The 25952-nt window shown below is 40.7% G+C and overlaps 1 protein-coding gene across 1 annotated transcript in view; it reads left to right on the top strand.

Annotated features, from left to right (window-relative positions):
• The first annotated feature begins 12101 nt into the window (after nucleotides 1-12101).
• Nucleotides 12102-25952, top strand: part of ST6GALNAC3 (ST6 N-acetylgalactosaminide alpha-2,6-sialyltransferase 3) — a 626405-nt gene continuing 612554 nt past the window's right edge. Inside the window, exon 1 of the mRNA XM_019957248.2 lies at nucleotides 12102-12281. Coding sequence (XP_019812807.1) covers nucleotides 12264-12281 — 18 coding nt within the window. The 5' untranslated portion in view covers nucleotides 12102-12263. The remainder of the gene's footprint in view (nucleotides 12282-25952) is intronic.

The raw sequence follows: 25952 nt of genomic DNA, 5'->3' as shown, positions 1-25952 counted from the left end.
ATCCTGAACAAAATTGTTAACTGGGCATGTCTGCACCCCAAGGTGCAGAGCTAAAAGAAAGTTTTGCGAGATTCCAGAAGTATTTCACTTGACAGCATGTCTTCACTTTCCTTCAAGATGAACTCTCGGCTAAATCTCATTATTTTGCTATTCCTGAATCCATAAAGAAGCCACTTGAAGTGTCCCTGAAGGACACTAGTGTGTTGATTGTTAGCATGGCTGAGTTGGTGCACGATGCCTTTGGCACTGTGTACCCTGAGGAAATGCCATCTCAAATGCATCATTTTGCTGAGTGCCTCTGCTCAATGCCAGTTCTGGTTTGTCCCCTGAGTAGGCGTGCTTCCTAGAAATTACCCTTCAGCTGACCCCACAGCACATCACACATTACATGTTTAGTGATATCATTCCCATTCCCTGGCTGCAGACAAGAGATGTCTGAGAAGAGGGGAAAGTTTACCATTGAAGGGAAGCGGAAAATGTTTATTTTATGTCTCATCAGAGGCTCGCTGCCAGACACACATTTCAGGGCCCAGTATTCTGGACCTGCAGATGCACGTGGACACTGAAGTGTGGAGAATACAAGTGGAATGCAAGACCAAGAAGACATGGGGAGGTCAGAGTGGTGTGTAATGACTTTAATTTTTTGCAAGGAAAATGTCAGTTTTCACATGAAGGAGCATCTTGGAAAGATTAGAAGTACTGGAGCTAAATATCCCTAAAGAATGTTGTAAAATTCCCTTTTTCAAATATGACAGATTCTCTCATTTCCGGGATAGATTAAATTAGCACAGTCTTGCCTGAAAACAAAGGGTTAATTCAGATGCTCGCTTAAGACATTTGTGCATCAGCCAGGTCTGTGTGACTGCTTCATGTCATTCAAAAATACAGTGACTCTGCAAATATAAGCGTCCTCCTATACTTATGTCCTCTAATTCCTTCCTGGGGTTAGCAATATTTGGGTTTGCTAAAAATAAGAAAGAAAGAAAAAAAAGAAATGTGGTTTGGGGCGGGGGGACTCTATTTAGTAATATGAACACCTTGAATGTTTAACAGAGCATCCATTACTCATCAGTAATTCAATCACCATTCTCTGCATAGCTAAAACTTTAATGACATTTTATGTAATCTCTGTTTACAAGAAAAATAGAAAGTGTGTGTGTGTGTGTATGTGTGTGTGTGTAGCAGAAAAAACAGAAAGACAATAAAATAAAAGATATTTTTGAAGTCAGTGGGTAAATATTTCATTTTAAAGCATACAGTGATAGGATGCCGATAGAAATGATATTTAGGGTCAGAGGAGGAATAAATATTTTGAATCTGTGTATACTCTAGAATTAGTTAATATCATTATATTTTTACAAACTTTACTTCCTAAAAAGTTATTTGAGGTAGCTCACATTCATTCAACAAACATCACTGAATGCCTCATAATTGTCTACATTTTTTGAAAATAGATAAGGAGTGTCAAATCAGACAAAATTCATAATGCCATGTACAGTGAATGTGATTACTAACAGGAGACAATTCTCAATTTGGTCTTGTAAGTTTATGTATATCTTGCCTTAGGGTCTCCCTGGTGGTTGTGATAAAGAACCAATTCAGGAGACGCAAGAGATACGAGTTCAATCCCTGGGTTAAGAATATCTTCTGGAGAGGAAAACGGCAACCCACTCCAGTATTTTCACCTGGAAAATTTCACAGACAGAGGAGCCTGGTGGGTTACAGTCCATGGGGTCACAAAGGAGTCAGACACGACTTAGTGATTAAGCAACAGCAACAGCATACCTTGCCTTTGTTCTGAAATAGCTTTTCAAGAATGTTTGCACAGCTACCAGTCTCGGAAGAGAAAGAATTTCCTTCAGGAGCAAAAAGCCAGCATGCTTATTGCCTATTATAAAGATCTGAGTTCCCTAAACTCAGGGAATTCTTCTACTATTAATAAAGGTAACCCACAGTGGGCGCAGGTATGTGGTTTTTAAGTTATGTTGTAAGAATTGGGGCTTGGGCATCGGGTGCAAACACTGATACTCTGCCTGGAGTAATTGTTGAGAGTGCTAAATAGTCCTCTTCCTATAAATTACAGTCCTGTATCTCTGGGCCCAGGATCTTGGGCTTTAGTCAAGAGCCATAACTGTGTACAGATACTTCCTTAGTTTGCATGTAGGGTAAAGCCTCAGGTCGTTCACAAATCTTGTCAACTACATGAAGTATTTGCACTTTATTCAAACACTTGAGCCAAACTAGTCCTTTCTTAAGGTGAAATATCTTCCTTGGTTTTTAATTTTCTTGTTAAATTTAAACTGAAAAACATTCTCAGGGGAAAAAGGGTAAAGGATGTTGTAAGTGAAGAAAGAGGTAAAATGGGGTGATGGGAATATCAAAAATAGTGGGAAAAAACAGGTCAAAGAAAAGAGCAGGGCGTAGGTATGAAACATTTTTGTATGTTCAGACAAATGTAGTTTTTAAAAAAAAATTAAATTCATCCAATGGCTGTACTAATAGACATACTTTTGTTGAAAATACAGAGAGGCTAATTAATCAGGAGAGAGGTGGTTTAATAATTTTCACCTATTTTTAAATGGCAAATTTTAATTACAATTAAAAAATGGAGAAAATGGTAACTCACTTAAAATGTAAACTGATAAGAGTTAAAGGAAATGATAGTTTTCTAATGTTCTAATCATGCCATGCTTGTCCTGAATACTGCTGAATTCACCGCTTGGAAGGGAAGACTAATCTTATTAGGACTATGTCATAATTTAGAATATGACTTCTTACTATTTCTTAATTACAAAAGTGTCAGTAAAAACTGCAAACTCAGTTATTTAAATATTTGATACCTTTGAAAATCCACATCTGTTCATCTATTAGACAAAATGAATTTATTTATAAGATCTGATTCATTTCATTTTAATAAAAATAAAGATAAAATAAAGTGAAATGAACTGGAAAAAATAATAGTGTAAGTCAGAAAGTAATTTTTAATGAGAATAAATATTGGATAAACAGAATTCACTGCCACTGATTAAAAAATACTGTACATAGTGATTTTTAAAAAAATATCATGATGGAAATAAGGCAGCTTTCATTTAGAAGAAAAGCATCACTGATTTCTTAATCAACTGAGAACACCCACAGGGGTAATTACAGGCCACTCTTGTTGTTAAACATGGGCTGCAAAATCCATCTAAATCAAGTAATCAGTTTGTTGATTAAAAAATAAAAAGGACTAAGATGATATATGCCTTAAAGAGAAATATAAGACATTCTGAGAATATCATGTGTGGTGGAAGGATTACTAATACATGCAAAATTCTTTTCTCAAAATCTTTGAGTAGTATTCAAAATGGTAGAACAGCCTGGTTTTTCAGGCTTATAAATTTGGGGCTGCTAACACTTTCTCACTTGGCATTCTTCGTTATCTCTTCATAGTTGCTGTGTTTGCGGCACAGAGAAGTGAAAGATGCAAAGAAGAAAGAAATAAGTCAGGAAGCTTGTGATCTATTTGGGAAGTAAGGCCAAAAATAAAAGTCAAAATAAAGATTCAGATAATAGGACAAATTAATGTTGGAAGAAATGCCATGAGATAGAATGTGATTGACCAACAAAGATTTTTGCAAACTAATTGCTAGAATTCACATAGGGGAATCTTTGGTAGACTAGGGTGTCCAAAAAGTCACCGATTTGATTCAGCCATGAAGGACAGTGAAAACTGGCTGCGTGAAGAGTACAAAGATTAAGATGGGGTTGACAAACCTGTTTTGGGCTAAATCTGGCCTGGAGACTACTTTATACAACCTGCAGAACCAAGAACGAATCATACATTTTTCAGTTCAGTTCAGTTGCTCAGTTGTGTCCGACTCTTTGCAACCCCATGGACTGGAGCATGTCAGGCTTCCCTGTTCATCGCCAACTCCCAGAGCTTACTCAAACTCACGTCCATTGAGTCAGTGATGCCATCCAACTATCTCATCCTCTGTCATCCACTTCTCCTCCTGCCTTCAATCTTTCCCAGCATCAGGGTCTTTTCTAGTGAGTCAGTTCTTCGCATCAGGTGGCCAGAGTATTGGAGTTTCAGCTTCAACAACAGTCCTTCCAATGAATATTCAGGACTGATTTCCTTTAGTATAGATTAGTTGGGTCTCCTTGCAGTCCAAGGGACTCTCAAGTGTCTTCTCCAATACCACAGTTCAAAAGCATCAATTCTTCTGCACTCAGCTTTCTTTATAGTCCTACTCTCACATCCATACATGACCACTGGAAAAACCATAGCCTTGACTAGATGGACCTTTGTTGGCAAAGTAATAATATCTCTGCTTTTTAATATGCTGTCTAGGTTGATCATAGCTTTCCTTCCAAGGAGCGGAAAAATAAAGTCAGCCACTGTTTCCACTGTTTCCCCATCTATCTACCATGAAATGATAGGACCAGATGCCATGATATTAGTTTTCTGAATGTTGAGCTTTAAGCCAACTTTTTCATTCTCCTCTTTCACTTTCATCAAGAGGCTCTTTAGTTCTTCACTTAGCCATAAAGGTGGTGTCATCTGCATATCTGAAGTTATTTCTATTTATCCCGGCAATCTTGATTCCAGCTTGTGCTTCATCCAGCTCAGCATTTCACATTATGTACTCTGCATATAAGGTAAATAAGCAGGGTGACAATATGCAGCCTTGATGTACTCCTTTCCCAATTTGGAACCAATCTGTTGTTCCCTGTCCAGTTATAACTTTTGTTTCTTGACCTGCATACATATTTCATACAAATATATATTATATACATATTTCTCAGGAGGCAGGTCAGGTGGTCTGGTATTCCCATCTCTTTCAGAATTTTCCACAGTTTGTTGTTATCCACACAGTCAAAGGCTTTGGCATAGTCAGTAAAGCAGAAGTAGATGTTTTTCTGGAACTCTCTTGCTTTTTTGATGATCCAGTGGATGTTGGCAATTTGATCTTTGGTTCCTCTGCCTTTTCTAAAACCAGCTTGAACATCTGGAAGTTCATGGTTCACGTATTGTTGAAGCCTGGCTTGGAGAATTTTGATCATTACTTTGCTAGTGTATGAGATGAGTGCAATTTTGCGGTAGTTTGAACATTGCCTTTCTTTGGGATTGAAATAAAAACTGACCTTTTCCAGTCCTGTGGCCACTGCTGAGTTTTCCAAATTTGCTGGCATATTGAGTGCAGCACTTTCACAGCATCATCATTTAGGATTTGAAATAGCTCAACTGGAATTCCATCACCTCCACTAGCTTTGTTCATAGTGATGTTTCCTAAGGCCTGCTTGACTTTGCATTCCAGGATGTCTGGCTCTAGATGAGTGATCACACTGTCATGGTTACCTGAGTCATGAAGATCTTTTTTTGTATAGTTCTGTGTATTCTTGCCACCTTTTCTTATGTTTGAAAAAAAAGAAGAATATTCATAACACTGAAAATTTATGTGAAATTTAAACTTCAGTGTCCACCAATAAGGTTTTATTGGTACACAGCCGTTATCCATTTGTTTATGTCTATGGCTGCTTTTGTGGTACAATGCAGACTGTACAATGTACATGTGTACCACAGGTACAATGTGGCACAAGGGCAGAACTGAGTACTTGTGACAGAGAATAAATGGTTTAAAAAGTCTAAAGTATTTAGTATATAGATCATTACTAACAAAGCTTGCTGACTCCTGATGTAAGAGAATAATGGGAAATGATAATGGAAAGGAATGTTGGCATGCTTATAAGACACCCAGCTTGAGATGAAAAGGAACCCTCGCAGGTTTTGAATATAGGAGGAAGCCAAACTGCCTTTGCTTCCTAAACACATCACCTGTGCCTAGAAATGTTTGTTAAATCATAAAAAAATGAACAACAATGTTTCAGATTCCTAACCCCACTGTTGCTTTAGAATTGTTGCTCTTCAAAAGAATGAACGCTATTTCAGCAAAGGCCATGTACCTTGACTCTCTGAGGTTGTCCATCCTAATCTCCCACAAGTGTGCTGTGAGCGGCTCTCACAGATTTTGACGTTGTTGGGCGTGAAACAGTACCTTGTGTTTTGGGGCTTTTCTAAGAGTGTATTTAAATGACTCCTCCCTGGACCTTTCTTCTCTGGATTGTATGACATTGTTTGTCTTCTACTTTTCCTACATAGCTCAGATAGAACTACAAAAAGTGAGAGTTTGCACTGACACAAAGAATTGACCAGAAAAGCTCACTGTCTCTAGAGGGTTTGTGAGAGCCAGATCATTAGAGAAAAAGTTGTTCAGGCAAAGCCACATTGCAGAAGGAGGCCAATGTTAGACCACTCCTGTGGGTGTTCGCATCAGATCCACCATGGATTCATTTCAAATACCAAGTTTCCTCTAATATTTTAAGGCAGCGTGTCACCAAGCCTCGCTAAGGGGTGAAATATAAGAAGAGTGTAGAGAAACACATGGGAAGAACCTCACCATAAAAAGAAAACAAACTCTGGGAAATGTGGTTAAGAAATATCAGACTCAATTAATAGTGGAGCCTTCAATAACTTTAGAGAAATCCAATACAAACCAAATTCAAATGACATGCCAGAGTTTCTAGCCATGCTTGCTTTCAGTTGACTGTGTTTTTAAAAAATCTTAGGCGGATTTCTTTAAGGAAACCAAACCTGGTTAAAACCTACATTCCTCTAGGTAATAAAAATTAGGTAAAATACAAATTTCACATTTTTATCTTTTACTTAAAAACAGATATCTTTTTAAAGTTTTTGTCTCATTTACAAAAAAATTTTTTGAGAAATGATGGGACGATCATTTCTCAGTAGATCATTCAGTAGAGTAAGGCAGAGATGAAGTTAAGGGAGAACGTTGAGAATGAGAAAAGTTATAATATTTTAAAAATGCAATTTAAAATAAAAATGCATAACTTGTTTTGGAGCTAATCCCAGATAAGTATGACTATAGTCAGGGATAATGATGAAATCTGGATTAGAACTGTGTAAAGCTTTGAAAAAGCAGTAAGCGCAAGTGTTGGGAATGTAAAATGGATGAAATTTTGGAATGATCTTCTACTCTAAATGGAGGGAAATAAAGCTTAACTCACATGTCAGTATGGTCTCATAAATACTCACCTAGAAGAGCACAACCACAGAATACTTGGATATAGATACAGATGCAGACACACACATGGACATGGACAAATAGATGTGCTTTAGGGTATGAAAAAGTTCCTAGGTCAAAACTGTAACAGTGCAATGCATTCTAGAAAAAAAAATCATTTCCTACCCTAGACAAGAATGTAAAAAAATGACTGCCCCACAACATTGTATAATGAATCTTCTAGCCGCAGTCTCCTATAGAAGCATAATTTATGTAGTGGATGACAAGAAGAGTTTTATGATATCTGGAATTCATTTAAAAATTTTAGATGGGCAAAACTGAGATCCAATTAAAACCTTAATAAATGACTCTGTGTTGAATACAAATATATTAAATTAATATGTGTGCAAGATGAAATTGGAAAAGTTATGGGAGTCTGAGTTTTAATTCTATTTCTATTAGGAAACATTATAACTCAGAGAATTACATGGTAATGGGACTGTTTACACTGAAAGCAAAACTGAATTTAAATAGGACATTTTAGCCCATGACTTGTCATAACTTATAAAATCTCAGCCTTAAGGCATATTAAAATTAAGGTGAAAGGCTGGTGAGGAAAAGGAAGATGGACCATTAGAGCCCAGAAGAACCCACAGGAGGCTGATGTAACAATAGGGCCAGTTCCCAAGGATCTTACCATGGAGGAAAGCAAGGGCTGGCAGGCTACTGTACATCAGGCCCCACCCACATCATACAACCATGAGAGATACAGCAGGGAGAGTCTTTGGTCAGATGAAATTCTCATGAGCAGAAGGTGGTAATAGCTGCTTTTATGGGAAACCTGGATGGGATATGCAATGTCTTTGTTAAAGTAGGACCCAGGAGCTAAGGGTTGATAGATACAAGTGAGTATACCTATCCTGTACACTTAGAAAGATAGAATGTATTTATTTCCCATATACTTACATATTTGCTCTAGGTTTTGTATCCTAGTCTGTATCCAGCACGTGGCACACGTGCGTGCTAAGTTGCTTCAGTTGTGTCCAGCTCTTTACAACTCTATGGACCATAGCCCACCAGGCTCCTCTGCCCATGGGATTCTCCAGGCAAGAATACTAGAGTGGGTTGCCATGCCCTTCTCCAGGGAATCTTCCCAACCCAGGGATAGAACCCCTATCTCTTACATCTACCTGCACTGGTAGGCAGGTTCTTTCCCATTAGCGCCTCCTGGGTAGGTCCCAGTATGTATTCTAGAGAGGATATATTCTTACCCTTGGTTTTTTGACTATCAAATCTAAGACAATTAGATTAAATTTGAATGGTGTCAAATGATAGAGATTGGGCTTCTAATCTACCTGGGAGCCGAGTGTAGCAGTTATGAGTGCAGACACAGAAGCCCAACTATCTCAGTTCAAATCTCTGTTGCCCTACTTACCAGCTGAGAATGACAACATTGATATGAATGTCATGAGGATCAAATGGGATATTGTATATAGTTGCAGGGTGCCTATGGTTGGTTATTATTATTTTTGGAAACAGGCTTTTGGCTTTAAGTCATGTAACTTGAGACTTGGAAAATTATGCTGTATCTATGGGCTAAACTAAGCTACTCCTATAGTTTGGCTAGTTTTAAAACAGACAACCAGTACCCACCTGCACATCTGGCTGTGCCTTCATTCCCTAATAAGATCAGAATATGCTTTTATTACCATCCAACTGCTTTTTTTCTCACCGAACTTCTGTCCAGCTCAAAGAATGACTGTTAATATTGTTTTGTAAAACTTTTGGTCCAGACTTACTTTAGAATTGCTTGAGTTTGTTTTTAGGTTGTTATAAAATATGACAATTCCTGCCCCTATTTAGTTATAATTTATGGATGCTAACAAAAGAATAACATTTTGGGAAGTATGGACATGGGTGGGTGGGAGTTTGAGAGAGCCATACACAAGATTGAGGGAGCTAGTGAAACCCTCTCTGCAATGTACCCAAGCCACAGGATGCTGGTTGTTTGCCTGATCAGTGTTTATTTTCCTGAGACACTCAAAAAGAATGGAAATCATCCTATTCACACTCTCTTTAGTCAACTTTTTTTTTTTTTTTTTGCTTTAGAAAAAGAGCTACCATTTTGAGAATGTTCATAGTGCTGGAGATTGAGGTGAGTGGATTTACAAGCAGTATCTTATTTTTCACAAGGAATTACATATTATTAAATAAACTAAGGATTAAAGAGAGGTTAAGAAACTTGATCAAGGTCTTCCAGCAAGGAAGGGCTCAATGGGGTTGCTCGCTGGAGTCCACTGTGTTGTCTCCCAGAACGGCAAACTTTCTGGATGGAAAAAGAGAGCTCTGTCTGCTCTTGGCCTTCCCACCTGCCACCCTGTCAGACTCAGTCCCTCTTTTCTTATAGCTTTGCTTCCACTTTGGATAAGGACCTTGTTGTGGTAGTCACTCAGCCATGTCCAACTCTTTGTGACCCTTGGACTGTAGCCACTGGGCTCTTCTGTCTATAGGATTCTCCAGGCAAGAATACTGGCGTGAGTTGCCATTCCCTTCTCCAGGGGATCTTCCTGACCCAGGGATCGAACCTGGGTCTCCTGCATTGCAGGCAGGTTCTTTACTGTCTGGGTCATTAGGGAACCCTGGTTAAGGACCTTATCACATTGTATTATATCATATATGTCTTATCTTTCTCACTTGACAGAACCTGAGATAATGTTAGAGACCACAGAAATCATTCTCTCATCTCTGATAGGTCCTGTAGTACTTCAATAAAAGTTTTCTCCTCCAGTTAACGTTAGCTCAAAAAAATTTTAATCTTCTAGTAGCAGCTCAATAAAAGTTTGTTGAATTCATAAACAGATGAAATACTGAGTATTCCTGACTCACTGAAGACCATGAGAGAAAGTGGTGGTTTAAAACACGCAGTCAGGATCAAGGAGTTCTTCCTTGAAAATACAGCAGATCTCTGAAACAGATGGAAGGGTTAGAGGAAGGAGTGGGAGAGCAGAGTCTTCTTCAGGGAGACTAAAAAGAGGAGTTTCCCTTGGGAGCAAGTCAGTTCCTCCACAGTCTCAGCCTCTGCAACCCCTTTCTATGGTTCCTCCTGCTCTCCCGGGATTTTGCATGTTCTCATCAAGAAAATATCAAATGCCTTCCTTGACAGCTGGGGCTTTTGCTCTATGGTTTGTGAGCCAATCTCAGATGTCACAGTCACCACTGGCAGCCTATAGTGCTTTTCCTGACGCCATGTAGGCAAACTAAACTGGGTTCCAGCAAGTGAAACTTCTTTTGGGTAAATATTTTGGGCCTACTTTTAATATTTCTCTGACAGACTAAGTGGTGGAGATCTGTATATACACAGGTCAGTCTCTCCCTTTTTCTGCTATGTATGTGATGTTACTTTCCTCGTAGAAATAACTGTTTCTCTTAGTCAGTTCTGGATGGGGAATTGGGCTTTCCTTGTTGCTTTTCAGTCAACAAGGAAAGGGGGCTTGCTGAGAAGAGGTGGAGAGAGCCTAGGACATGTCTTCTCCCAGATCCCCTGCTTCTTAGGTGGAGCTGCTATACCTCACCGTGTTTTAGCATCAGAGTATTCAGGTTGGATGGGAGAAGGCAGTGGCACCCCACTCCAGTACTCTTGCCTGGAAAATCCCATGGATGGAGAAGCCTGGTAGGCTGCAGTCCGTGGGGTCACTCAGAGTCAGACACGACTGAGAGACTTCACTTTCACTTTTCACTTTCATGCACTGGAGAAGGAAATGGCAACCTACTCCAGTGTTCTTGCCTGGAGAATCCCAGGGACGGAGGAGCCTGGTGGGCTGCCGTCTATGGGGCTGCACAGAGTTGGACACGACTGAAGTGACTTAGCAGCAGCATTCAGGTTGGATGGTGAAAACTGGCCTCTCTGGATTTCCAATGCTAATAGAAAAGTTTAGATCTAACCTTGTTACTGAAATTGCAACAAAATTGTCAAATTCTAAACTTGTTGCAGGAAAGGGCAAAGTCCTGTGCATGTGCGTGCGCGTGCACACACACACACTCTCTCTCTCTCTTTATATATATATATACGCATACAGTTAATGTATATATATGAAAATATACTATATTTTCATATATACATATATTCTATTTACAGTGTATTTATGTATACATACATTTTTCATGGGCTTCCCAGGTGGTGCTAGTGGTAAAGAACCTGCCGGCCACTGCAGGAGATGTAAGAGACAAGGTTTTAATCCCTGGGTTGGGAAAATTCCCTGGAGAACCGCAGGCAATCCATTCCAGTATTCTTGCCTAAAAACGTAAGCTTAAAGCAGGAAAGAGCAATGCATTAGCAGTTCAGTTCAGTCGCTCAGTTGTGTCCGACTCTTTGTGACCCGGTGTACTGCAGCCCGCCAGGCTCCTCTGTCCATGAGATTCTCCAGGCAATGAAAGATCATCGAACCCAAGTCTCCCGCATTGCAGGCGGATTCTTTACCGCCTGAGCCACGAAAGAAGACATTGTGTACTTAGAAACGAAATATATCCTACATAGGCTCCAGTTGGTTGCATCTTTCCATGATTGACATTTGTGCTCCCTTTTAATGGCAAATTAATTTTAGATAAGGCCATCACAGGGTTTTAAAGTAGAATGAAGGCTCTTTCCTTGACCAGCTTAGGGAGAATTTTGCTACTTTTGAAGAATCCTTTGATGTACCCAAAGCCTGGAGAGAGATGATTCCAAACCCACTAAACTTCTTTAAAAGTGTGAAGGGTCTGCTATGAGTTCTCTGATCTGTTAGCGAAGACCGTATCGAGGAGAAGAAAAGGCCACTTTCTCTCCCCAGCGGGACCCATCTGAGCTCCCAGCCTGCTGCTGAGCGACATTATATACGATGAACAGACAGAAGTTTACAGAAAAAAACAGAAAAGAAAAAGTAGCAAGCACCAAGAGGCAGCCGCAGGCGCCAGGGACGGCACGTGATCTGGGGGCGGGGCCTCGCAGGCCACTAGCCAGTGGACGGGACCGGGGGCGGGCCCACGACCCAAGGGGCGGGGCCTGTGCCCGCGCAGCTCTCACCGCGGTCCCCTTATTTGGATCTGCGGGAATGTGGGCTGGAGCGGTCCTGCAGCGGTACCAGCCTCCAGCCTGTCGCCGGGACTGCCCCTGACCCAGGCGCGCCCGCTGCTCGGTGGCAGGAGGGCCGGCGGAGCGCCATGGCCTGCATCCTTAAGGTAACGAATCGCATCTATGGCTCGGACGCGTGGTTGGCCAGCCTCTTGCTGCTCAGAGGCGCGGAGTCAACCGCGGTCCCACCGCATCCTCATCTCAGTTGTCTTTTCCTGGCGTTGATTTTCTTTTTGTTCCTTTGGCAAATGCATATGGAGGGAGATTCAGAAACATGTAGCTGGCACGGCTTCTCTTCCCACCATTCCTGCCTGCTCGCGCCTGCATTGAAGGAACTGCAGACTGTTGGCTCCAGGGGAGAGAAGGGCTGTGTGCCGAATAATGGGGATGGCAGGGAGGGGAGGGGTGCTCCAGCGAATCCCGCGGCCCCGATGCCTGAGGCCTTTCTGAAGCCACGCACAGTAGAGCAAAGGCTGGCCACGGATTATTGGTGCTGAGGAGTAGAGCGCTTTTGAATGGGATGAGAGTGAGCAGAGGGAGTTCTACCTCACATTTGATCATATGAAGACAGAAACTTCTGAGTTTACAGGTAGTCCCTTAGGAATGAGTTTTCTGTGAAATCAGCTAACTCTGTGCCCGAAGTTCGACTTCGGAAGAGTTCACAAGAGGATGTATTTATTAGTAGAGAATTTCAAACCTAACTTTGGCTAAAAAATTTAAACAGTTGAACCTTTCTTTTGCTCACAAACACACAAAATGATTTCACTCCCTCTCAGAGTCTGCTCAGGCGCCCCTTCTTTGTTGAGTTTTCTTTCTCCACGTGTGTTCTTAGCCTGGAGTGAACATCTTTCTAGGTTCACAGCCTTGTAGCATCAGGTGGGAGGACTTGGTGTGAGTGCCTCACTTGAGAACTTTTTATTCCACAGGGAATTTTGTTTATTTTTTCAATTTGTTTGTTTTTTCATTTTTCTGCACTATTGTTTCTACTGGTGCCTAACCTGACTCCTGACTGTATATGAGTCAAAAACATTCACAGCATGAAAGTTTCCTGGGCCTTGACTGGAGAGTGTAAAGGCCTACTCGTTCCAAGTTTGGGGAAGCTGTGTGTGACAGAGGGAAAACACCAGAAATTTGTGTGTGTATACGTGTGTATGTGTGTGTGTGTGTGTAGGAGCATTTGTTTTTCTGTGGAGTGATTTGAAGCCATCTACTGCTATATTAGTTACCTGAATCCTCTTCCAACATGCCTTGGTGTTAATGATGCAAATAAGAGACTAACCTAGTTTGTTTCCATTTCTTATAGTAAAGGAGATGAGATATTTCCTGTGATTTCTCTGAACTTCCTTTGTTTGATTTCGGAACATTATCTGGGACATAATGGTAGCAAGATCAAATAATACATTTTTATTATTTACATTCGTACTACAGTGTGGGATTTTTACCTTGGAGACTTCTAGCACAAGGACTGAAATATAATATGAGTCATCTCTACTATTTATTGGGTTATTAGCCTAAAGGGAAGTTGAGTGTGACGTTTATTGTTGGCTGTCTTCTTCCCTTTTGATTTCTTCTCTATCTCATCTTGCACATGTTCCAAACATTTTTAAGACATTTTAAGATGAATCTGATCCAACTTTGCCTTCTAGCCCCTCACACTGACCTCAGACATTTGGGACATATCTGATTGCTCCTTATTTTTTCTCCACTGAACCAAGCTGGGGTGCAGACAGGTAAACTGCAAAGAGCAAAGGCTTTGGACTCAGAAAGACCTTGGTCTGAACTCAGGCTCTGCCAGATGCTACCGGTGTGACCTTGGACAAGTCACTTAAATCATCTCTGAGTCTCAATTTCCTTAATATAAGACTAAAGTAACAGCACCACAAGGTTGTAATATTCCACAGGGTTGCTGTGGGGATGAAATAATATAAGATATGAAAAATACTTCGTGGAACAGGCATTCAGTATGTGCTAGTTTCCCTCATAAATAATAATAACTACAGTGTAATTAACCTTTACTATATCCTCAGCTCATTTCATATAACTGTTATTCTTATGTCAAGCCCTACAAGGTGAGTATCATTGTTTAAAATCCCATTTTACAGATGAGGAAGCAGAGGCTCCTGAGTTTAAGAGATTTATCCAAGGGAACAGGGTTAAGGGCAGGGTGAACCTGGACTTAGATTCAGATCTGCCAGCCTTCTTTATATTTTAACTGTGTCCCTATACCTTCCCATGTGATGACTTTCTAAGTTGCCCTAAAACCATTCAGAATCCTTATCACCTTCGAGAAACAAAGTACCATTGTGCAACGATGGTCTTGATGGCCTGTGGTAGACCTTTTCTCCTTGTCTTTGAAGGGCCATGTGTGGTGCAGTGGACAGTCCATACACCTAGATTCCATGCAGGCTTGATCTCCTGCATATATTAGACAGTCACTGCAACTTGGAACATCAATTTGCCCAAGCTGTAGAATGGCTGACAGGGTTTTATGAGGGTAAGATGATATACTGTTTTTGTTGCTTTTGATGAAATATTTTCTGCCATAACTGGCCCTAGGCTTGCTGTAGGTATCACAAAATGTATAAGCCAATGACTCCATTCTCAATTGGCTTCCAGTATAGTAAGGGGGATAGAAAAGTAAATGAATGTTTATGTTACAATGTGAAGAGTAATAGGTCTGTGGAAGGCATAAGAGAGAAGCATGGAGAGAGAAAGCAATGAACCCTCTAATTGGACAATCGGGATGGACTTCTCACTCATATATGATTTGAACTGTAATTTGAAGATTGAATATGATGTAGTGTGATGAAGCTTGTGTTTTAGAAGGATAACTTTTGAGGCAGGGTCAACTTTATTCCGTGGGCAAAATATAGTCTTCTCAACAGAATTTAGAGGTAGATCTTATTTTACATTTTTACATTATGAGAAAACTGAGATACAAAGAGGTGGATTAACCTATCATTATTGCCTAAATAGTGACCCTAAATAGGAATCCTTGACTAGCTAAGAGGAGGAGCCTATACTGTGGCAGCAAATGGTGGTCTTTGGGGGCCATACAGATTATCCACTCAAGGTTTTATGCATAGTAAGAGCCCATTCTGCCCATGTGTAAAGCTGGTTCTCATAATGGAATAATGATTACCTCAATAATCGTTTAATTGCAGAATATATACTTACTCTACACTGCATGGACTTTGAAGAAATATGTGGGTTTTGTTTATGGTTCCACCACTTACTGTTTTTGCAACCACTAATAAGTTTCTTGATTTCATTGCCTCAGTTTCTGAAATGGAGATGATCATGCATTCCTCAATGGGTTATTCTACAGGTTAAATGGGAATATCTTCACATTAGTTAGAATAGGCTAGTTTACTGCAGTAAAAAACAGCCTCACGTCTTAGTAGGTTCATTTCTTGCCGTGCTTCTGGTTAGGCAGCTCTTTTGGGGAGCTAGGCCATTGTGAACAAGCAAATAAAGGGCCACTCTCTTTCCATAGGGTGTTTTAAAAGTCTTTGAAATTTGGTAGACAAGGAAGATATTTACTTAGTATTTATTTGGTTATTAGTAAAATAAAACTTTTAAATTTATAAAAGTCATTTGATTTTCTTCTCTTATAAATTACAGATTAGTATTTGCTATAATGAAAACCTATTCATATTTTCTTTAATGATTTCTATCTTTGGCCAGCAGTTACTTTTTGAGAACAGTTTCATGTATACCTTTGATGTTTAACACATATTTAGTGAATTGTATTAAGGTTCTTTTTTTGGATTCTGTGCTGAAATGTACACTGAGTTGACATGTGGACACAGGACACTTCTTTCTGCCTTGGAAAAGATTATGGTTTTGCCAGGTTGCTGAGACTTAGGAACTTGAAGCAGTTAGACAACAGCACAATAGGTGCATGACTAAGCTACTGTTATCTTCTCTACCTGTCACCTGTCCTTGTATGACATTGATCCTTTTTTGGAGGGCCCTGCTGTGAGACGTGCAGGATCTTAATTCCCTAATCAGGGGTCGAACCCATACCTCCTACAGTGGAATGGAAGCTCAGAGTCTTAACCACTGTACCACCAGGGAAGTCCCTACCTTGATCTTGATTGATGGGAAATTTGATGAGTGTTGATATCCAGTTATGTATGGGCTTGGTGTCTTCTCATTTACTCTTCCCCCACTGCTCTAGACCTAATCCTTCACCATGCTGCATCAATTCTATCTCAGGAAAATCTGTCAACTCTGCACATTATCCTCCATCCCTGTCACCTCTGTCTTGTCCAGAACCTCATATTTGGTCTGTGTTTTGAAATAGTCTCCTTTCCTTCAGGCTCTTCATAAACTCGCCCACCTTCCACATCACTCTCAGATTACTGTGCTGAAGCACAGTGCTCATCAAGCCATTTGTAGGCTTAAATGCTTGTCTTGGTTCCCCAGCCCCTGAAGGAGAAGCCCAGCTATTTAGCTTGGCATTCAGGTTCCTTCCAAATCTAGCCCCTGCCCGCATATCTGGCCTCACTGCCTGCTACTCCCTTACCTATGATCTAGATACTTATCTAGATGAACTCCAAATCTTCAGATATACCTCCTTTCATGGTTCTGTGCCTTTGTAGTATAGTATAGGGGTTGAAGGGGTTTCCTTGGTGGCTCAGATGGTAAAGTGTCTGCCCGCAATGCGGGAGACCCGGGGTTTGATCCCTGGGTTGGGAAAATCCCGTGGAGAAGGAAATGGCAAAAGCATGGTCTCTAATGTCAGACCAACCTATTCCAGCAGTGAAATCTCTAAGCCTCAGTTTCCTCATCTGTGAAATGGGAGCAGAAATAGTGTCTACTTCTTTAGGTTATGAGGAATAAATGAGCTAACTTCTATAGAATAGAACCTGACACATAATAAGTCCTTGATAAGTATTTGCTATTAGTTGTTATCATCCCGGCTGTTTTCACTGCAGGAAATTCTCTCTGCTATCACTTTTCCTCCTCTGACAGAGTTCAACTTATCTTTCAACTCCTATTTCAGTGTCACATCTGCAGTCAAACCCTCCTCTGCCTCAGCAGTCTTCCTTTGTGGCCCCATGGCTTGGTTTTTGTCTCTGTAGGGGACAAGTATTACCCTGTAGTGTAAATTAGCTGTTTATATGCTCAACTCTTTTGTTTTATTATGAATTCATAAAGCCCAGGGACTTTAGTAGGTTGATCAGCTAGTGTTTCCTAAGCATATTGAGGGCTTCCCTGATTTCTCAGTTGGTAAAGAATCTGTCTGCAATGCAGGAGGCCCTGGTTCGGTTCCTGGGTCAGGAGGATCTGCTGGAGAAGGGATAGGTACCCACCCCAGTATTCTTAGGCTACCCTTGTGGCTCAGCTGGTAAAGAATCCACCTGCAATGTGGGAGACCTGGGTTCGATCCCTGGGTTGGGAAGATCCCCTGGAGAAGGGAAGGGCTACCCACTCCAGTATTCTGGCCTGAAGAATTCCATGGACTGTATAGTAAATGAATACTGTTCTTGCTGTAAGTAAGACTATAGACTCAGTGAAAAGAAAGGAATACCTAGGGTATAGGAATATTTGAGTGGTGGTGTTGGTAGTTATGTAATTGAATATTGGGGGCAAGAAAGGTCTTGTCTTATTCAACTTGATATCCATAACAACTAGTCTGACTCTTAGTAAAGAGATTCCTAAATGTTGAATGGGCTTCCCAGGTGCTCAGTGGTAAATAATCCACCTGCCAATGAAGGAGACACAGATTCTGTCCCCGGGTTGGGAAGATCTCCTGCAGAAGGAAATGACAACCCCCTCTGGTATTTTTGCCTGGGAAATTCCATGGACAGAAGAGCCTGGTGGGCTATAGTCCATGGGGTCATAAAAGAGTTGGATACGACTTAGTGACAAAACAACAACAATAACAAGATATTAACTGTGTAAATGATACAATTTTTTTGAGATGCTAATTAGAGACAACAGTCTAACTTGGCCTCTTCTAGGAATAGCTGAATTCTTTTTAGATATAGCGTGGATTTTTCACTCTAACATAAGCAAGTAGATTGTAGTCTATCAATTAGTTTTCTTAAGTTGCTTCTCAGTTTTGTTTCTTTTAGATCTGTGATTGCTTCTCATATAAAATCTGGAGCCAATTTGAAATCTGGAGGGAGGGAGAACCGAGAACTGGACTTGGACGGAGAAAGAGGAAAGTATAGGAGTGACTTATCTTATGTTACGATCATTTTGATTCTCTGGGTTAAAAGAAACGATAAAAGCAAAAGCAAAAAACAAAAAACAAACTCCAACTTTTGCAACCATAATTTGTGTTTCTCTCAAACTGTGAGATATCAAAGGAAAATAATATGGCTTCACTCAGACTGGACAGCCACAGAAATGTCACAGGTACACAGGTTGTAATCCTGAAACTCTAAGATAACTCCAGCACATAGAATAGACAAGGCACTTTGTTTAATAAATCTGCTTTATGACATTTCTTTCTGCTGCCCAAAGGATGCTGAAGTCTCAGTAGTTGCCCGGCCTCATTTTTAGGCTCATGGTGTCTGAGCAGGTGCTTTTGCAATTTCCATCAGCTTACTTTAGGGAATGAGTTGCTTATGTAAAACTTTGCTCTTTGGATGGATTGAGAACAACAGCAGCATTAACAATTGTTCTCTAGTGAACTCCTAGAGTGTGTTCAGGCTGGGTCCTTGGCTGCCTGCTTTTCATATATCTTCTCATGTAAACTTTTACTGGCTTTCCAGGTGGCTCAGTAGTAGAGAATCCACCTGCCAGTGCAGGAGACACAGGAGACGCGGTTTGATACCTGGGATACTGAAGTTCAGAGAAGCTAATTAACTTGTCCCAGGTCCTATGGTTAGTAAGTGGTGAAGGTGGGGTTGAACCTGGCTCTGGTTGGTGATGTAATGTGTATTTTACCTTCAGGGCCAATTTGGTGAATGTTCACAGGGGCTTTGAGTCTATTTCACCATCCTCTGAATCTATACAGCTTCCTAACATACTCCTGATGGGGCTCATTTTTAGCTGTGTTATTTTTAGTTATCCCTTCCTCAGAGTTTCCTTTGTGACAGAGGAACTGGAGGATATAGAAGGGCCACAGAGAGTGTGGAAATAAGGTTCTAACTCTGCCTCTAAATTATTAATAGCCTTTTGACCCTGAGCAAGTCTCATGACTACACACCCCCACTTTCCTGAGAAACTCCTGTGTCCCTTTGAAGGTGGGAGTGAAACAGAAGAGTAATAGAGTTGGATTTACTGTTAGGCCAAGCTTCAGGATCTGCCCCCCTCCCACCCCCTCCCCCACCTCAAGGCTCTGAAGAGGTTCTGGCATTTTTGTATTTATAATATTATATTCATTTTCTTAAAGAGAACCACAGATTATATAAGCTTCAGGCTTCCCAACCAAGATCCCCCCTGGGGTGGTGTTGGCATCCAAAAGAGATAAAGCTTGTGAATGTACTTTGAAAAGTAGAATGTGCTGTACACATACGCAAATGATTATTAGTATTATTAATAATTAGATAACAGCTTGAATCAAGAAAACCTATCTTGGGGACTAGTAAAGAAGAGTTTAGATTTGAGGAAAGCAGAGGGAACCCACTAAGCTTTCCATCAGAGGTCTGGGAAAAGTTATGGTATCTCCTCCCCAGGAGAAAAGTTTTTATCTGTGAGAATTTAACACATACTTATCCCCGAGGGTTGGAGATGGGATAAGTCCTCTGTTTTCTGGATTCAGCAAAAAGTGGAGGAAGGCATTTTTCTAATTGAACAGACTAGATTTAAACAAGTGTTATCAGGATCCCATTACAGAAAGCTGCAGTTTAGCTCCTAGTTATTAAAAGGCTCATTATTCAGTTTATGGATTAGCCAGATCCTGTTGGTCCCTGGCTACTCTGTTCTACACCTTTTATGCGTTTCAGTGCCAATTAGCACTCCCACCAGAGCCTGGAAAAGTCAAAGGAGCTAAGCCTCAAATTGGTTCATTCCTTTCCCTGTTAGCAGCTTTGTCAGGGTTTGTCAGCAGGAGGGTAAAGAAAAGGACTCAAATGCGGTGAAGAGATTATCTGTGATTTCACTATTGTTTTCTTTCTTCCTCAGCTGGAGAATTAAAAGTGCACTCTGGTTCTGATTTTAACTTGATTTAAAGTCACTAAATCAGAGATCTTGGCCTAGGGCATCCAGAGACTTCAATAAATAGCAGCCTCAGGGTAGGTAATATTTTCAGAGAGCCCTTTGTCCACACCCCACATCTCCAGGCCTCTGTTTCATTTCCTGTGAGATGTGGAGGGGTGGGGGCTTACAACTTCTGGTATTTGGGAGACTGGAAACAGTTAACTCCTAAAGAGATTGCTCAGGGGCCAGGAAAAGAGAGTCCTTGTCCTAAGACATTCTAGTGTTTGTGTAAAAAATATGTCTCTCTACGTACACATAGTAAATATAAAGAGAAATGGGCACCCACATTTATTCAATCATATCTTAATATGTATTGAGGTTTGAAAACCCTTGTATGTAAGATCCTTTTTTGGAAGGGACTTCTGTCTAACATTCAAATCTGTTTCCTAGGGAATTTATTAGCTGTGTGTTTACCAGACACAAAATAAAAGGTTCGGTCAGTTTTGAAAACTCTGTTTGCATCTTGCTCTGAAAGATCACGATCACAAGGAAACGAAGTAAAATGTATATGTCCTGCATTGGGAGTGGGTTGTAATGTGGGCTTAAACTGTGCATGTGGAGCTCATCTTAGATTTTAAGGATTGGAGCGAGCAAATGACTGTCCTTAGACAATTCCCCTCCTTTGGACAATAGGAGGACATGTTTGGTGTTCTTGGCCCCAACGGTGTGCCTGACTTTGGAGAAAGAGATGAGAAAGTCTCTCTCTGTAAAGGGTTTGCCTTATCAATCAGGGAAAAGGGTAACCAAGAAAGAAGAGCTGTTCTCTAGGGTGTGGACAGGAAAAAGACCGTGTTACGGACTCCAAGTCTGATTCCAGTTTTGTGATGAGTTTGAGTAATGACAATAATACCTTTATTTAATATTCTGCAGCAGTACTATCCAGTAGGAATATAATGCAGGCCACTTAGGTAATTTTTTATTTGTAAGAACCACATTAAAAAGAAAGCAAAAAGAAGTAGGCAGAATTTATTTAATAATATATTTTATTTAACCCCAAATATTCAAAACAGGTTAATGTTAATTTGGAGTCAATATCAACTTATAAATAAGCTATTTAACTTGTTTCATAAGTCTTCATGTCTGTGTATATTTTGCCATTGCAGCATATTTCAATTTGTATGACAAAGTTTCATCACAAATACTTGATCTCTATTTAGATTTTATAAAATGTTCAGTTTAAAAAGTAGATTCACATGTCTAAGTTGCTCCAAAGATGCATTTAAGCCTTTGATGAGCCCTTAAAATTTCATCTGAAATGGAGTCCTATGCTTTTTCATATCCTGAGCCTGATTGGCCCCCCAGATGTTGAGCAGCTGTGAATTCTCCCAGGAGAGTGCTGCTTTGGTCTTAGTGAGGTAGGGTGAACTGGAGGCTTTGAGGTCAGAGACAGACTTTATGCACTTTTATTTGAATAGTTCCTTTGCTCCAGGAGGGCGGTACACATACGGCAGCAATTTAGACATACAGAATAAACCACAAGTCTTCTTTTAAGTCAAGACGGTAAGGTGATTGGAATTCCTTTGTACAGTTTGCTTATTTTTTGACTGTTTATTTGTGTCTATAAATTCAGCAATATGCTAATAGGTGTACGTCTGGTGGTACTTAGAGTAAATCACTTTGTAAACCTGCAGCGCAGTTTTGCTTGCCTGTACTGAGTTGTACAGCCTGCCTGGCTCTGCCTAGATTTCCTGAATCATAGAGTGTTAGCAATTTTTCACGTGGAGAATGTTTCATTGTCATAATGACAGCAGGTGCCGTTTGTTGAGTACCTTCTCTCTGGCAGACAGCTCGCAGATATTTTACAGATATTTATTATCCCTCAGCAAGATTACAGGATGGGTATTATTACTTTCATCCAACAGATGAGGAAACTCTAGTTCATATTGCATAAAAACTTTGTTAATGCGAGAACATTAGACCAAGGTCCGCAAACTAATAGCCCTTGGGTCAGATCCAGCCTGGTGCCTGTTTATATGTAGTGTGCAAGTTCAGAATGGGTTTTGTGTTCTAAAATGGTTGAAAACAATAAAAAAAAGAAGATTTAATGATGTGAAAATGTTAAAAAATTCCAATATCGATGTCCTTGAATAAAGTTTTACTGGAATATAGCCATGTTTATTCATGTCTTAGTGTCTTGGTGTGCTTTTGTGCTGTAATGGCAGACTTTAGAAAGCTGACGTGAGAAAGCCACATGTAGACTTTGTGGCTTGCAAAGCCTTAAATATTCACTATCTTTCTCTTTACAGATAAAGTGTGCAAGCCTATGCTGAACTGTTGAGTTCTTACTGTAAAAGCCAGGGTCAGGGGCAGTCAGGGTACTCACACCTGGGCCTCACATCATGAATATCAGGGATATTTAGTGAATATGAAGCCAAGAACTCCATGTGAAAGAGGAAACTGAAGCCCAGAGAGGATAAGTAACTCCCCAAAGTCACACAGTGGGACTGGGATTCAGACTCCAAAGCTTAATCCCTAAGTCCATTGCTTCTCACAGATAAGCTGACCACACTGCTGCTCAGCTTGAACTACAGGACCTCCTGAAGGGCTTTTTACATCAGAGATTTCTAAGCCCCACCTCCAGAGTTTATGATTCCATAGTTCTGGACTGGCATCTAAGAATCTGCATTTCCAGCAAGCCTCCAGGTGATGCTGCTTGATGCCAATCATACTTCATTTAGCCCTATCATACTACATCCTGCTCAATAAATTGCTGCTGAGTTATGAATGGCTTCAAAGCTGTGTGTGTGTTAGTCACTTAGTCATGTCTGACTCTGTGACCCTATGGACTGTAGCTCACCAGGATCCTCTGTCCATGGAATTCTCCAGGCAAGAATACTGGTGTGGGTTGCCATTGCCTTTTTTAGGGGATCTTCCTGTCCCAAGGATTGAACCTGGGTCTCCTGTGTTGACAGGCAGATTCTTTACCATCTGAGCCACCAGGGAAGCCCTCAACTACAAATTTGAGTCAAGTGCATTCTAATGGCCTTTTCAGGCATTGTGATTGTTTGATTTCTGCCTACATTGTTCTCATTAAACTCCAAGCTTTCTGATGCTATGGGACTCAGGCCACCATGAATGTTGAAATGCTTGTGCCTCTGTGTCTGATAGCAAGGGACTGGCTCTGAAATGAATCTGTCACTGGTGCCATGCCTCGTGTATTTCTAGAAACTCTATTTCTTTCAAATCAGTTTCAAAATCAGTTTATGATGATTTATAAACCAGAAATTTGGTTCCTGCTGATTGTATGTCAAGCCCTTTCTCATATTGTGACCCTCGTTTCTCTGTGGCTAACAAGAAGACCTGGGGGTGTAGGAAACAGCTTCTGTAGTCAGATTGTCCTGGCTTTGGTAGTGGAAGTTAATGGGTTAGTGCTAGAGTTCACTTTCTTAATTATTGACTTAGTCTCATATTTAAAAAGTCATTATTTTAGAATTAGGAATGGGAAAAATGAGGCCTGGTGAAAGATGATAGCTTTTGTTTTTTCCATGTTGATGATTCATAGCCTTGTTTGGGACTTTAATAAGTAACAAAAAGCATTGGAAACTGCTGATTTAATCTCTTATAGGCTTATATTGGCATGAAAAAGAAAATAAATCTCTAAATGTTTGCTTTCTCCTTGGATCTCCATTTATGTGCCTTTATTTATTGTGGAGCCCATTTTTCTGATTTTTCCACTTTCACCTTTGGCCTCCTAGCCTGTCCCCAGTACAGGTGTTAAAGAGATCATCATCAAGTACAGCTGGTATCCAGGTATCCATCTGTCTCCTGGGGATTGGTTCCAACACCCATGGTGATACCAAAATCTGCAAGTCCCTTATATAAAATAGCATCGTATTTGTATATGACCTATGCATGTCTATCCACATGCTTTAAGTCATCTTTCATTGTGTGTTAGTTGCTCAGTCTTGTCTGACTCTTTGGGACTGTAGCCTGTCAGGCTCCTCTGTCGGTGGAATTCTCCAGGCAAGCATACTGGAGTGGGTAGCTGTTCCCTTCTCCAGGGGATCTTCCCGACCCAGGGATTGAACTCAGGTTTCCTGCATTGCAGGTGGATTCTTTACCTTCTGAGGCACCAGGGAAGCCCAATCTTTGAATACTGACACTAATACAATGTACATTTTATGTAAAAAGTTGTAAGTACAATGTAAATAGTTGCCAGCACAAGGCAGATCCAAGTTTTTGCTTTTGGAAACTTTCTGTAATTTGGTGGACAGCAGAACTGGGATGAGCAGAAGCCACAGGTGGCAGAAACTGGAAATGGCCAAACTTGGGGACGCAGGAACTTGTGGGTGGCAGAACCTGAGTTCAGCTGGCTGTGTCTAAAGAACCATCATCTCAGCCTTGTAAATCTTCGCTGTACAAGGGAAGCCTTGTGGAACTCTGTTGCCAAGCAAATGAAATATCTTGCAGAGTGAGTTCCCAAGGTAAAAACCGTTCCAATAGGAATTCTACTCCGGGAAACCTGAGTCTTTTCTGTGTGTGTTCAGTCACTGTCGTGTCCAACTCTTTGTGATCTCATGGACCATAGTCCACCAGGCTCCTCTGTCCATGGAATTTTCTAGGCAAGAATACGGAAGTGGGTTGCCATTTCCTCCTCCAGGGGATCTTCCCCTCCAAGGGATCAAACCCTCACCTCCTGCATCTCCTGTATCGCTGTCAGATTCTTTACCGCTGAGCCACCGGGGCTCCTGGTGTAGACTCAGTGGTGTGGCATTGATGACAGCCAATGGATGTCATCCCACACACCTTTGCCATGGCCTAGTGGCTGACTTTGCAACTACTTTGCTCTTTCATTACTGACTTTCTCCACCTAGTCCTCCTTTCTTTCTCCCTAGTTCTTGAAGAAAATTCAAGATACTGCTGAAAATTCTCCAGTAGTAACAGGTACCTGAACCAACGACACCTTATGATGTTTTCTTGTTTATTCTTTACATTCTTTCAGTTGGGAGTTAGAAAATCTCTCTCTCTTGTACCCTGGTTTATGTCATTTAATTATTTGCTCCTTGGCAGGTTTAATATTTATTTAATTCTGCTTGCTGTTTAACCATAGCGACCTGGTTGATGACTTGAGCTGAACCAAGATTTCTACATGTGACTTATAACTTACTGATAAATTGGGGTTTGTTTTCTTCTCATCCATTTTGTACCTCGATATTCAAATTTTACTTAAAGAAATGACATCTGAACCAAATACCACTCTAGAGTTCTGTATTGGAACAATTGTAATTCACTATATATTTTTCCAGATTTGTATAGGTTAAAGGGATCTGTGTTTGACCTTTCCCCATCCCTCTTTTCTTCCATGAAGAGGAAGTTTATTACCAAGCAGTTAGAGAGAAGTAAGTCAAGTACTGTGGGTAAGAGGTGAGGCAAAGGGAATGAAGATAAAACAGAAGCTGAAGATTTTAATTTTTTTCAAAATTATGGCCTGTATGAATAATAGTAACTGTAACAATAATCTACCTTTGTTGTTGTTCAGTTGCTAAGTCGTGTCCAACTCTTTGGGACCCCATGGAGTGCAGCATGCCAGGCTTTCCTGTCCTTCACCATCTCCTGGAGTTCGCTCAAACTCCATTGAGTTGGTGATGCCATCTAACCATCTTATTGTCTGTTGTCCC

Source organism: Bos indicus, chromosome 3 (assembly GCF_029378745.1).
Source record: "Bos indicus isolate NIAB-ARS_2022 breed Sahiwal x Tharparkar chromosome 3, NIAB-ARS_B.indTharparkar_mat_pri_1.0, whole genome shotgun sequence".
Lineage (NCBI taxonomy): Eukaryota > Metazoa > Chordata > Mammalia > Artiodactyla > Bovidae > Bos > Bos indicus.
The sequence above is the reverse complement of the archived record's forward strand: the minus strand, read 5'-3'. Positions and strand labels throughout refer to the sequence as shown.